Consider the following 14,130-nt stretch of genomic DNA (forward strand, 5'->3'; position numbering starts at 1 on the left):
TGCACAGCATGGCTTGATGAGCGGTGTGTAGGTCTAGACCCGCAAACCCTGGGCTGCTGAAGCGGAGAGTGTGAGCTTAACCACTATGCCACCGGGCCAGCCTCAAAAAAACTTCATGATTTTAAAGGAATAACATTATTAGGGATAACACCATTATTTTGAGATTTTTGCAATAACTGTAATATGATGTAAACATATTTGAGATTTGTATTGGTGATAAAGTCAAAGGGCCTATATTCACAATGAAAGGAAATGCTAAATTTTATTTAGAGGTTAGTGAAAAATAAAGGTTTTTTTCCCCTCATCCAAGTTCACAGACTCCTGGATTCTATGCAGAGACCCTTTGGTATCTGTGGACTCAGAACCCCTGAGAATAGATACTTTGAAAATGTAAACTATTTTATCACTCCCTTGATCAGAAACCTTTACTGACTTCCATTTGCTTCTGGGACAAACTCCAAAATCTTTGCTGTTGTCTTAAAGACCAGGCGTGATGGCCTGCCGACTTTCCCAGCCTCGTTTCCCACCTTCTCCTTTGTGTTTACCCTCCAGCTGCACTGGTCTTCTTTTAGTTCGCTACCTTGTTCTCTATCCCAAGCCTCCATATCTGCTACTCCCCTTACCTTGACTGTCTCCCCTGACCATCCACACACCTGGTTAATGGGTGCTCATTCTTCAGCTTTTAGTTTAAATGTCACTTCCCCAGGGAAGCTCTCTCTAATCATCCCACTATCCCTAGGTAGGTCCCCGTTTAGATGCTGTCATAACACTCTGCTTTTCCTTCACAACACTTCCCAGTTTGTAATTACATATTGTGTAGTTCTTTGAATTTCTATTTCTATTCTATTTTGATTACTATACATGAGTCTTGGTGTAGAATAGGCCCTCAGTAAATATTTATTTCATCAGTGAATGAGTACTGACCAAGTTAAAGTTCGTCAATTCATTGTCTCCTCTTTTGTCTCTATGGGTCTATTCTTGCTATTTACTCCCCAGAAATATTTTTCCCACCTTGCCTGGCTAACTCCTCTTCCAATCTCCAGTTTAATTTGCTTCCTTCCCCATGCACCCTCGCTGAACTACCGTAACATCCTGGATGTGCTACATAACAAAGTCAAATCAATTTTCTTATCTCTCTCCTTTCTTAGATTGTGTTTTGCTTCCCCTTTTCCCTAATCTTTGTACTTCAAACAAAGCTATTTATTTTGTTGTATGTTTAATGTAGCTCCTCGGGGAAGAGATTGTTGTATAGTGCAAAGACTATTAAGCTTGGGCAAGAGGTTTTGTGTCTTGCTTCTGTCATTTGGTGTTTGCGTGGTTGTCTGCGTGTTACTTGGACTTTGTGAGCTTTTATTTCCTCATCTTAGATTGAGGATAATAGTATCCACATTACAAATTTGCTATGAGGATTCTATGAGATAAGGATCTAAAATACCTAACAGCAGGTCTTAGAACACACTAACTACTCAAGAAATACAGTTCCTTCCCCTTTCCTTGATAAGTAGATTTTCCTGTCATTTGTTTGCTGCTTTTTTCTCCCACATTCTTCTGTTCTGTTAGCATTTCTCCTTGCTTATGTTTTTCCTGCTCCGCTGAAACTGCACCTCCTTATCAGTGTTTCTAACTTGGCTAATGCATTCCCTCTCTCCTGCAGGGTTTTGATAGGTGATGGGCCTATATCTCTCTCATTTGGAGGGTTACATAGAAGTCCTTTCTACTCTTGGAGATTAAAGCCACATTCACTCACAAATGCACAAACACGCCCCAGGTCCCACTTACTCTCACATTATGTAAACTAAATAATTTTTAAAATCATGGAAAATTTAAAGAAACGTAAATAGAGCAGAGTAAAATGACCATCTGTGTCCTCATCACTAAACTTTTAACAGTTATCAAACTCAATCTTATTTTATCTGTACCCCTGCTTTCCTCTCCTGTCCTCTGGATTGTTTTAAAGCAAATTCCAGACATCATACCAACAAGGACATGCTTTTTAAAGGGCCTAAGAGTGTTTAGGGTATAATAGCCACTTGGTTAGTTTTATTTGGAGTTATCACCCCAAAATAAGTTGTATACTTCATATTGACGCAATAAACCTTTTGCCTTTTTTTGGGGGGGCAGTCTAGGTCTGAGTTCTGTGTTCTGATTCTTCTCTAATCCTCTTAAACCCCTTCCTATGAGTTCTGGCTCCTTTTTGCCCTGACCATCTCTGCTCTGAGGCAGTGTGTAAACCTCCACTCTAATTCTGTGAGTGTAACTTCTCTCTTCTATGTGCTTCAACCCATATACTTCTGTGACTTTTGGGCTAAATTCTGATGTAATAAGGTTTTCTGGATTTTAAAATTTATAACTTTTGTACAAAATCTTCTTAACTGACAGCTTAGTAATAATGTTAATAGCCAAAATTACTGAGTTCATCGTTTTAATGGCCTGTATGAACTCGTTTAATCCTCACAAGAACTTTATAGGTGGGCACTGTCACTTCCCCCTGTTGACGGGTGAAGAAGCTGCGGCAGTGACTTGTCCAGTGTCATACGGCTGGTGGATGGAGGGCCTGGGATTCTATCCCAGTCGTCGCGCCCATCACTTCTCTGTAGCTTGGTTCTGCTACCCTGGAATGTAGTTTTGCTTGCTAGTTTTCTTTTCTGTTTCTTTTTTTTAATGTTTTTTTGAGTATTACAGTCACAATAATATTCTAATTCCACCTAATGGTGGAATTAAAAATCATTTGCTTCTCTGACCTTCTAATAATTTCACAATAATTACTGAATAATTACCAAAAGACGTTTTTCAAAAGGAAAGTTTATATTCTTTCTGAACAACTGATATGTACTCCAGAATCTTACTTGTTGAATTGTAAGTCTGCCTCCAGGTAGAATTTTATCTCAAGACTTATTTTTCTGTAATATAATTTTATGTTAGTTGAAATTAGCATGTTATTTTAATATGAACATTCTGAAGAAGTCTATAAGCTATATTGTATCTTATTCAGGACACACAATAAGATTAATAGTGTACATTTGTTGGGTCTTTACAGTTTATATATCATAAATATGTGATTTATATGTCATATGACTATAGCTGGTAAAAGAATATTTCAGCATAGACACATTTCTGTTATTTAACCACTGGGTAGTTTTGTCTTTCATGTAAATGTACATCTATCACACATGACAAAATTGGAAGGGATATTCGTAGAAATCTGTTAGGAATGAAAGCATTTATCGTAGATTTGGACATTTCTACCAATAGTAAGTCAATATGTAATACTGTATTATCAATGAAACTCATCAACAGATTGTTAGAATTCCCACTCAATATAAACTAGTCAAGATTCACAAACTAAAAGAGATTCACATAATCCTCTAGCAGATCTACTTGATATGCGTGCCTAGAGAAAAATCCTGCATGAATCATTTATAATATTTGCATTGTTTTGTAGAGTACTGTGCAAAACAAGTGGATTAAGCCATGAGCAAATCACAATGCAGTTGTGTGATACAAGTGACAGTATTGGTAACAGAATTTTTGTGGTCATGGTTGAAAAAAAAAAAGACTACCAGAATAAGCTGAAAATATTTACTCTGTTAGTTACATAATCAGCAGTAATCTGATACTGTGGGGAGATACTCACAATAAAATCTCTGAGTAACATATTGTCTTAATAGGTTTTTAGGAAACCATTTGAGTCCCAAATTTGGTGTTTGGGAATACCGTTTATGTTTTTTTTTTTTTTTTTTAATGTGTATTGTCTTACAAAGGAATGGTCACCAGAGAACTGTTTGACTACCTATCACTCAGAACTGAAGGAAGGTATACCCTGGATTTCATTTAAAATCCAGCTATGTGCAAAAAGCTCTTACACATTATTAAGAAAAAGATATAAGCCCCAATAGAGAAATGGCTAAAGGAGTGAACACACAGTACACTGAGGAAAACATGTGAATAGCCATTAAATATTTAAATTTGTCTAAACTCTACCAATAGTTAACAACAAAGTAAGACAAAGCAATGTTGAGATATTTTTTACCTGTTAGACTGACAGAGTTTTTTTAGAATGACAACACCTAGTGCTGTCAAAGGTGTGGGAAATGGGCACTTTGATTTTGCTGCTCGGAGTGTAAATTGGTACATGCTTTGTGCGGGGAAGCACAGCAATATATATCAAAAGCTTAACAAATGGCTAATTCTTAACTCAGCAATTTTCATACCTCAAGAAACCAAACAGAAATAGATGCATGTACAAAGATGCCTATTGAAGCATTGATTGTTGTAGTGAAAGTTGGAGAATACTTAAATGTCCAATAGTAGAAGATTATTTAAATGGATTAGAATGAAAACATTAAGAAAGATGGCAAAGACGTTTGTTTATTGACATGGGAAGATGATTTTAAGATTGTCTGTTAGTTTGCTAGGGCTGGCATAACAAAGTACTACAAACTTGGTGGCTTCAACAACAGAAATTTATTGTCTCACAGTTCTGGAGGCTAGAAGTCCAAGATCAAGGTGTCAGCAGGGTTGGTTCTTCTGAGGACTGTGAGGGAGAATCTGTTCCATGCATCTTTCCCAGCTTCTGATGGCTTGCTGGCAGTCTTTAGTGTTCCTTGGCTTGTAGATTTATCACCGCAATATGTGTCTTCATGTTTATAAGGAGGTCTCACTGTGTATGTGTGTGTGTCTCAGTGTCCAAATTTCCCCTTTTTATAAGGACACAGTCATATTGGATTAAGGCTCACTCTGCATTGTTGAGTATTTTTTATCAGATTTTTTCCTTTTTTAAAAACCAAAAACTTTGTAAAAAGCCAAATTTTATAAAGTGAAATATCTAATGTTCAGTGACTTTACATATACAGTTATGACACACATTACTAGTAAGAGAGAATTGAATATTTAAAGAGGTATCTAATGATAACTTTTGAGAGAGTTCTTATTCTCTGTCAGAAACATAACTTATTCTTTGAATAGAGGCAGGACAGTCATTGTGAAAAAGAGCATTGTTAAATTCACTAAATGTTTATTGAGCACCTAAGATTTGCTGGACACTGCTAGGTAGTAGAATTACCAATATAAAAAGCTATCCTTCAGAAGGTTTATGTCTAATGGTTATCAAATACTAGGTCTTTACCAAATATTATAGTTATGCTCAGTAAAAGCATTCCTTCTGTTGAATGTTGGAACCAGTCTCAAACTCTGAGTTTCTCATAGCAGACTTTTTACTACTTTGTATTTCTTACTCCTAAATCTACTCTTGGCCCACATATTGACCCTTAATCTCAGAACACCTTCTATTTTTTTTTTCCCTCTCCAAACCCCTAGTACATAGTTGTATATTCTAGTTGTCAGTCCTTCTAGTTCTTCCACGTGAACCGCCACCACAGCATGGCTGCTGACAGATGAATGGTGTGGTTCCATTCCTGGGAACTGAACCCGGGCTGCTGAAGTGGAGCATGCCAAACTTTAACCACCAGGCCATCAGGGCTGGCTCAACACCTTTTTTTTTATGGTGAGAAAGATTCACCCTGAGCTAACATCTGCTGGCAGTCTTCCTCTTTTTTTTTTTAGCTTGAGGAGGACTAGCCCTCAGCTAACATCCATGCCCATCTTCCTCTACTTTTTTTTTGTGGGATTTGTATGTGGGATGCCTCCCCAGCATGGCTGATGCAAGTGGAGTAAGTCCGTGCCGGGGATCCAAACCCATGAACCTGGGCCACTGAAGAGGAGCGCACAGAACTTTAACCACTCGGCCATAGGGCCAGCCTCTCAAGCCAGCCCCTCAACACCTTCTGTTTTTGAAGTTCATCAGTCTTCTGGTTGTAGTTTCCTTCTTACCCGACATGAACATAGTTGGTTACCCTGAGGATATATTTTCTTATCTTCCTTACTTATGTAGAGAGAGGCATAGTGGTTGAGAGCTTGGGCTCTTGTGGAACTGCCTGTGTTGGAATAGGAACTCTGGTTTTTGTTGTGTAGCCTTGGGCATGTTACTTTTTTTCTGTTGACACATTTCCTCATTTGTAAAATGGGGATAATAACAGTTACTTGTCTCATAGTATTAAGGATTAAATGAATTGGTACGTTAGTAGGTGATTCCAAACAGTTTCCACAGTGGTTTTACCATTTACAGTCCCACGGCAGTGGATGAGAGTTCCACTTTTTCTGCCTCCTCATCGTTCCTTGGTCTTGGTAGATGTATAGGGGTATCGCATTGTGACTTTAATTTGCATTTTTCTGGTGGCTAATAAAATTGAGCATCTTTTTATTTGTTTATTGGCCAGTCGGAAGTTCACTTTGGTCTGTTTCAAGTCTTTTGCCTATTTTTCTTTTGGGTTTTCTCTCATTAATTTTTAAGAGGTTTTTAAAAATTCTGAATTAAAGAACTTTGGAAATATACACACACACACACAGACACACACGTGTATGTTGTAAGTACTTTCTACTGTGGCCTGTTTTTGTATGCTCTTAAGCTTGTCTTTTAATGAATAGATACTAATTTTAGTGTAGTACAACTTGTTATTTTTTTGCCTTTATGGTTACTGCATTTTGTGTCCTATGTAAGAAATCTTTATTTATCCTAATGTCATGAAGATATTCGTCTAAGTTTTGTTCTGAAAGTTTTACGTTTTACCTTTCACACTTGGATCTGTAATCCATTTGGTATTTATTATTGTGTAAAGAATGAGGAAGGGGGTTAACATTCATTTTTTTGCATATGGTTATCTGGTTGACCCAGCATAACTTATTGAGAAGATCATCCTTTCTCTCTTATACTGTAATGTTACCTTTAGTTACCTAAACCAGGTGACTGTGTAGGTCACTTGATTTGTATAAAGTTACGTTTACCTATTATGGAATCTTCCAATCCATGAAAGAATACCCTTCCGCTTATTGTGGTCTTTAGTTTTTCTCAATTATTATTATTATTTTTTTCTGAGGAAGATTGGCCCTGAGCTAACATCTGTTGCCAATCTTCCTCTTTTTGCTTGAGGAAGATTCTCCCTGAACTAACATCTGTGTCACTCTTCCACTATTTTGTATGTGGGACACCACTACAGCATGGCCACCGATGAGTAGTGTAGGTCCACACCTGGGAACCGAATCCAGGTCGCCAAAGTGGAGCACACCTAACTTAACTGCTGGGCCATGGGGCCGCCCCTCAATTATTTTTTTTTTACTTTTCAATGTGGAGATCTTGTACATCTTTTATTAAATTTACTCCTAGGTATGTAGTGGTTTTTTTGATGCTATCATAAATTGTAGTGGTTTTAGATTTCATTTTTTTATTTGTTGCTGATATATTCAATTGATTTTTGCATGCTGACCTTGCAGTCATTAACCTTGCCAGATTCCCTTATTAACTCTAATGGCTTTATCATGGTGTCTGAGATTAATGACAGTTTTATTTCTTTTCCAATCCTAATACCTTTTATTTCTTTTCTTGCTTTTTTGCCAAATATTCTATTTTTAATGTCTTTAGGCTCTGTAGTATCTTCTCTCTCTTTTTCTTGATTAGTGTTTCTAAAAGTCTTTATCAGTGTGGGTCCACTCAGGAGAGAGAAATCACACAATTACTTAAATAGGGAAACTTTAATATAAATAATTGTTAACTATAACGGGATTGGAGTAATGAGAGATTGGCTAGTCAGAACTAAAGAGAACTCTAAGGAATATAGGAATAGCAGGTATAAGGAGCAGTACCAACTTGAGGGCTGAGACAGAGGGCTCAAGGAAGATCCCCGGCCTCCAGGACTGGGATCCATCCAGGCTCTGTTGGAGGGGGCGCAGCTGTGGATGGCAACTCTTGAAATCAGGTTCTTCACCTTCCTCAGAGTTTGTTCTTGCTGCATGTTGTGGGTTGTTGCTGTTTGCTTGTTTAGTGTCTTTTCTTAACTGTTTCTGTGAAGTCTGTATTCTTTGTCATGTGTGGCCACTGAAGCATCTGTTCTGTTAGCTTAGTGGTCAGCTGGTGTTTTGACAGATTTCCCTTAAACACTTGGAGCTGACAAAAGTAAAAGGAATAAAAAGAAAAGAAAAGAGAAAAAAATATTCTCCTAGTCTTTGCAGATTGGTTTTGTGTTGGGGTCTTCCTTTAATGCGTGTCCAGGCCTTTTACAGCTCTACCCTAGCTTTTACATCCTGCTTGTTTGGAGCCAGAAGACCTGCCAGATGTGAAAGCTTAGTCTTCTCAGGCCTTTTCTGGGCGTGTGTCCTGCCCTTGGGCATTTGCATGGCTTTCTTAATTGCCTGGTATACGCAGAAGCTTTTTAACAGCTCTTGTTCCCACATTTGTCTCTTCTCCCAGCCTCTTACCTCCCCAGCTTCTTGGTGTGTTTATTGCTTGTCCTAGTATTGTTTCTTGCCCCAGCTGCTGTAGCCGGTAGCTCTGCCTTTAAATGTTTTCAGCAGAAGCCACCCAGGGACCCGTCCTAGCTCTGGGAATGCTCCAAGTCGGGCAAAACAAAGGGAAGCCCTTGCACCAGTCCTTGATGGGAGCTGCCGGGCAGGTGGAGACTCACAGCCACGGTCCTGGGAGAAGAACGTCTGTATCGCTTCCTAGCAATCTGCACCAGGAGTGTGGGCCACTGTTCTTGTAACTGCTGCCTGTCTCGGGTGTGGAGATAGCAGGCAGGTTGTTTAAAACACCACGGTGCTCTCTTACACAAAGCAGCAGCTTCTGTCTTCACCAGGCCTTCCCCTGGTTGTTGTAAGTTTTTCACTGTATTCCTGAGTTTTTCAGAAGTTGATTCTGACAGTTTTTGCCAGCTCATTACTTGCTTTGGGGGAGGAATAGAGTCTTGGGATTCCCTACTTCTCCATTTTTGGAGACCATATTGGTGCCCAGTGGTGATGGTGCTTTTAAAAGCTCTCCAAAGATGTCAGGTCTTTCTGTTTGCAGTGCGGTTGGCTTTTGGCTGCCATGCTCCTGAGCATGGAGAGAAGGGAGATGGAAACATCGCAGACTCCACTGTCTTACTGAGGTTCAGTTGTTTCTGTTGGATTGACTTTTCTCAGTGGGTTCTGAGTTTTGGTTAATTGCATAGTACTGAAATGGTTGATTTTAGTTGTTTGTTTTCTTTTTTTGTGTGTGTGAGGAAGATTAGCCCTAAGCTAACATCTGTTGCCAATCCTCCTCTTTTTGCTGAGGAAGACTGGCCCTGGGCTAACATCCGCGCCCATCTTCCTCTACTTTATATGGGATTCCACCACAGCATGGCTTGATAAGCGGTGTGTTGGTCCGTGCCCGGGATCTGAACCTGCGAACTCCGGGCTGCCGAAGCAGAGTATGTGAACTTAACCCCTACATCACCAGGCTGGCCCCCTGGTTTTAGTTGTTTCATTATTTTGCACATATTTTCATTGTTTTGGGGGGAGAGCAAGATCACCAAGGTCCTCACTTCACCATTCTGGAAGTCTTTTTCTCTTCCGGAGCATTTTGAAAGAGAATAGTAATAGGAAACATTATAAAGATAAAATAAATTTTCAAAACTACGATAGTGGCATATGTGTAGATCAACGAAATAGACAATGTTCAGAATTAGTCCCAAATTCATATAGGACTTCAATGTATAATGAGTGGCGTTTCAAATCTGTGGAAAAAAGACGTGTGTACTTAATGATGAGACAACAATGTAACCATTTGTGAAAGTTAAATGAACAAATTAATCAATGGAATGCACACTTTAAAAATTCTACCTTAAGCATAAAGATCAAGGCTCAGCATTAACGTGTGGTACTTGGAATAAATTCTGACAAATGGCTCAACACTAAGGCTGTAAATGCTGAGAGTGCCGGCTTGTCGCATGGCGTTAGGCCTGACGACTTAGAAAGGCCTCTGTAGAGTCAGACATTCAGGAGCAGAGGGAGGGATGAAGAAGGGAAGGTCTGGCAGCTCAGTATCTCAGTGAGTGAACACTGACACTCGGTTGGGCTTCCTGTTTCTGTGCATGAAGCTGAGATGCTTGCAAGTTGTGTACTTTTCTTAGAATTGTTTTGAGGCAAAAATCCCATGCATTAAGAAAAATAATGTTTTCTGAAAGCAAATATTTAGAAATATTTAGAGAAGGGGCCGGCCCCGTGACTTAGCAGTTAAGTGCACGCGCTCCGCTACTGGCAGCCTGGGTTCGGATCCCGGGCGCACACCAAGGCACTGCTTCTCCGGCCATGCTGAGGCGGCGTCCCACATACAGCAACTAGAAGGATGTGCGACCATGACATACAACTATCTACTGGGGCTTTGGGGAGAAAAAGGGGGGAAAAAAAAGAGGAGGATGGGCAATAGATGTTAGCTCAGAGCCGGTCTTCCTCAGCAAAAAGAGGAGGATTAGCATGGATGTTAGCTCAGGGCTGATCTTCCTCACCAAAAAAAAAAAAATTTACAGAAAGGAAATCTTATGGGTTTATCTTATATCTGTTAATGTTTTATTTTTTTCTACAGGAAGGCTTTTTTCCCCATTGTTTACCTTCACATTCAGAACTCTGTTGTTACCTATAGGTAGAATTTATATTGGCTCTTCTGTTTTTACCTAGAAATAACCTTGCTTTAATGGTTTGTTTCCAAAATCTTATTTTAATCTTTAGTATAAAGGAAGCTATGTGACTTCATTAACTATAGAATTCTAACTTTTTTTAAAGTACATGGAATTATTTTGTTAGTAACACAAAAGTAATTTTTAAATTATATACTTATGTTCCATTTTAATCATTATTTTCCTGTTTTCTTCATACTTCACCCAAGTCTCAGAGTTCTTTTAAAGTATATTAACTGGCTCAATTCATTAATCTTCATACTGTGGAATCATTAAGGCTTCCTTTCCTTTCTCCAAAAAAAAAGTGTTATATTCCATATACTTCGCTTTAAGTAGGTGTAAACCTATGCAGTGCTAATCTTTTCATTTTGATTGTTTATTCTGTTTCTCACAAAATTTAATTTTAACCCTTTATACTGTGTCAAAACTTTCATGGAATTGATATGGTAAAGGAGCTTAAATTTGAGTTCCTAACATGAAAGGGGCTTTATATATATTACCTGACAAAACCCTTACTGCATTATGTGACATGGGTATAATTATCCCAGCAACCATGCAAGGTAGGAGATGTCATCTCCATGTAACTGTTGAGACACCTGAACCTTGGAAAAGTTAAACAAATTGCTCAAAGTCACATTTCTTCTAAGTGACAGAGCCAGAAGTAAAACCAGGGTTTTTCTGACTCCAAGCTTTTGATCTTTTTACTACGCATTGTTTTTATTCCACAAGGGATTTAATAAGTGTTTGTTGAATGAGAGGATGACCGAGAGACCCTGAGAGGTTTCTGTCACTGCAGTGTGTCTAGGACTTTTATATATTCATATGTTTATTGATTGTTTACTGAATCGTAGGCACTCTGTGGTGAACCTTTACTATTTTTAATTAGATACTAAGATTTTAGTCTCTTAATTTCCATTAGGTTTAAGGTGTTTCCAGTCTGTGATCTGTTAATTTATTTTTCTGTTTTTATTGTTGTGGTTGTTCATTTTGCTTTGCAGTTCAGCCCTTTCACAGACTCTGAACCTGAGCAGTTGAGGATGTAGGTATAGATGGAGCCGTGTTAGCCTGACAGAGCAAGTAAACACCTGAATGCTTACTTTGATTACAGAGTTGAACTGTGTACTCTGAAATGAATCTCTTTGCTGAATTTTTTCTAAGATTTAGCGAGGGGAAATAGTAAATCATTGTGGTTTTCTGTTGTCTTTCAGCTTTCAGAAGAATTATTAGATAAATGGCTCTCTTACCCAGAGTCCCAGCATGTACCCCTCTGCCAGCATATGCTTGGTTTTGCTATGAAGTCTGTTACACAGATGGTAATGGGTAGTACGTTTGAAGACGACCAGGAAGTCATTCGCTTCCAGAAGAATCATGGCACAGTAAGTCTAGGGCCAAATTTAAAATTATTCTTTCATCAAGTTGGATAGTTGAATAATGTAGACTTTGCCTCTCAAGAAGATAGTTAAAGATTCTGTAGTACAGGGCCAGCCCGTGGCTTAGCGGTTAAGTGCGCGCGCTCCGCTGCTGGCGGCCCGGGTTCAGATCCCAGGCGCGCACCGACGCACCGCTTCTCCGGCCATGCTGAGGCCGCGTCCCACATACAGCAACTAGAAGGATGTGCAACTGTGACATACAACTATCTACTGGGGCTTTGGGGTGAAAAATAAAAAAAATAAAAAAGGTTCTGTAGTATAGAATTTCCCTGTTTTGGGCTAAAAACAACAGCGCGAGCAAAGATAATTGTTGTCTTTTTAAAAATTTAAGAAATAAGTCTTTTAAGCAATTACTTTTTTTTTTTATAATTTTATTTATTTTTTCCCCCAAAGCCCCAGTAGATAGTTGTATGTCATAGTTGCACATCCTTCTAGTTGCTGTATGTGGGACTCGGCCTCAGCATGGCCGGAGAAGCGGTGCGTCGGTGCGCGCCCGGGATCCAAACCCGGGCCGCCAGCAGCGGAGCGCGTGCACTTAACCACTAAGCCACAGGGCCGGCCCAGCAATTACTTTTTGAAATTTAAAAACTGGATGACTAAAGAAATTTTCTTTTAATACTTAGCAAATATGTTATAATACTGAATTCTAGAATAAAGAGAAAAACTGTATTTAATAGAACTAGACTGTGTCCTATATAGAAAGAAGTTAAACAAAGCCAATGGAGCATTAAAATGCTAATAAAATGAATGTGATTTGAAGAAAGCCTAATTCAGTCTAAAATTGATTTACTGTTTGCCTTTTCTAGATTCACATGTGGAATTTATTTATTTTCTATTTTTATCAAGCTTAACATTAAATTTGTTTGGTTCAAATCATACTTATGTCATTTACTGTGTTTTGAATCTCTGAGAAAGTTATTCCTTATTTTATTCAAATGTGTAAAAACAAGTTAAATTATCAAGATAGTGTGTTTAAAATGAAAATCACTAGAAACTGTGGCTTAACACCCTGTCACTGTTTAATATTATACTTTTTCCCATTAAAATGATTTTATTAGTAGGGCTGGCCCGGTGGTGTAGTGGTTAAATTCGTGCACTATGCTTTGGTAGCCCGGGGTTCGCAGGTTCGGATCCTGGGTGCGGACCTATGCACCGCTCATCAAGCCACGCCATGGCAGCATCCCACATACAAAAAAATAGAGGAAGATGGGCACAGATGTTAGCTTAGGGCTAGTGTTCCTCAGGAAAAAAAAAAATTTTTTTTAGTTCTGTTTGATGATTAAAAAATATACGTTTCTTATAAAACATTCATATATTCAGGAGTGTAAAAATAAAAGTGGAAAAATCACTCTAAGTTCTACTTCCTAGAGTAAACTACTCTTTGTACGCAGGTGAAATAAATTGGTTAAGGAATTCCTAAAATGTCTTCGTATTTTAATGAAGAATCAATTTTTGACTCAGTTGATATGTGATTTTTTTCACGTTGGCGAGAGCATTTTTTAAAACAAGACCTTCACTGTCGTTTCCAAGATTTTATTCTACCCTGCTATCTATACCTATTTTATGCTGGCGTTTTCTTTCTCTTCCTTTCTCTTTCCTTCCTTGTAACTTCAAAGTAGAAATAATTTCAAACTTAACAGAAAAGTTGCAACCAGTACAAGGAACTCCCATTTCCCTTTACCCAGATTCTTCAGTTGTTTACATTTTGCCTCATTTGCTTTTGTCATTCATTCACTGTCTGTCTGTTCATCCATCTGTCCATCCATCCGTCTACCCATCTATCTATTCATTCCTTCCCCCATTATGTGAACCATGGGAGGGTAAAGTGGAGATTTTGCCTCTTTCCCCCTAAATACTTCAGTCTCTTATTTCCTAAAAACAAGGATATTCTCTTATATAGCAACAACATAGTTTTCAAACTTGGGAAATTTAACGTTCATACAATAGTATTATCCAGAGCTCATGTTCAGATTTCTTTACTTTTGGTGGTCAAAATTCTTTAATGTGGAACAGTTCCTCGGCTTTTCTTTCTTTCTTGACCTTGACTTTTTTTTAAAGTACAAGCCAATTATTTTGTAGAATGTCCCTCAATTTGGGTTTGAGTAGATTCAGGTTGTGTATTTTAGCAGGAATCTGCTATTTTCTTAATGTTACTAGAAGTTATTAAAGGAAAGTTT

At 38.4% G+C, this 14,130-nt stretch overlaps 1 protein-coding gene across 2 annotated transcripts in view; it reads left to right on the forward strand.

Moving 5' to 3' along the window:
* CYP20A1 (cytochrome P450 family 20 subfamily A member 1) overlaps positions 1 to 14,130 on the forward strand; it is a 60,267-nt gene that overhangs the window by 11,879 nt on the left and 34,258 nt on the right. The window contains exon 5 of one of the 2 annotated variants that reach the window (XM_004426810.3): positions 11,732 to 11,899. The exons of the other annotated variant lie outside the window; for it this stretch is intronic. Within the exon in view, the coding sequence (XP_004426867.1) occupies positions 11,732 to 11,899 (168 nt within the window). The remainder of the gene's footprint in view (positions 1 to 11,731; positions 11,900 to 14,130) is intronic. 2 annotated transcript variants of the gene reach the window in all.

This window comes from Ceratotherium simum, chromosome 9 (genome assembly GCF_057802395.1).
Source record: "Ceratotherium simum simum isolate JZ-2026a chromosome 9, ASM5780239v1, whole genome shotgun sequence".
Taxonomy (NCBI): Eukaryota; Metazoa; Chordata; class Mammalia; order Perissodactyla; family Rhinocerotidae; genus Ceratotherium; species Ceratotherium simum.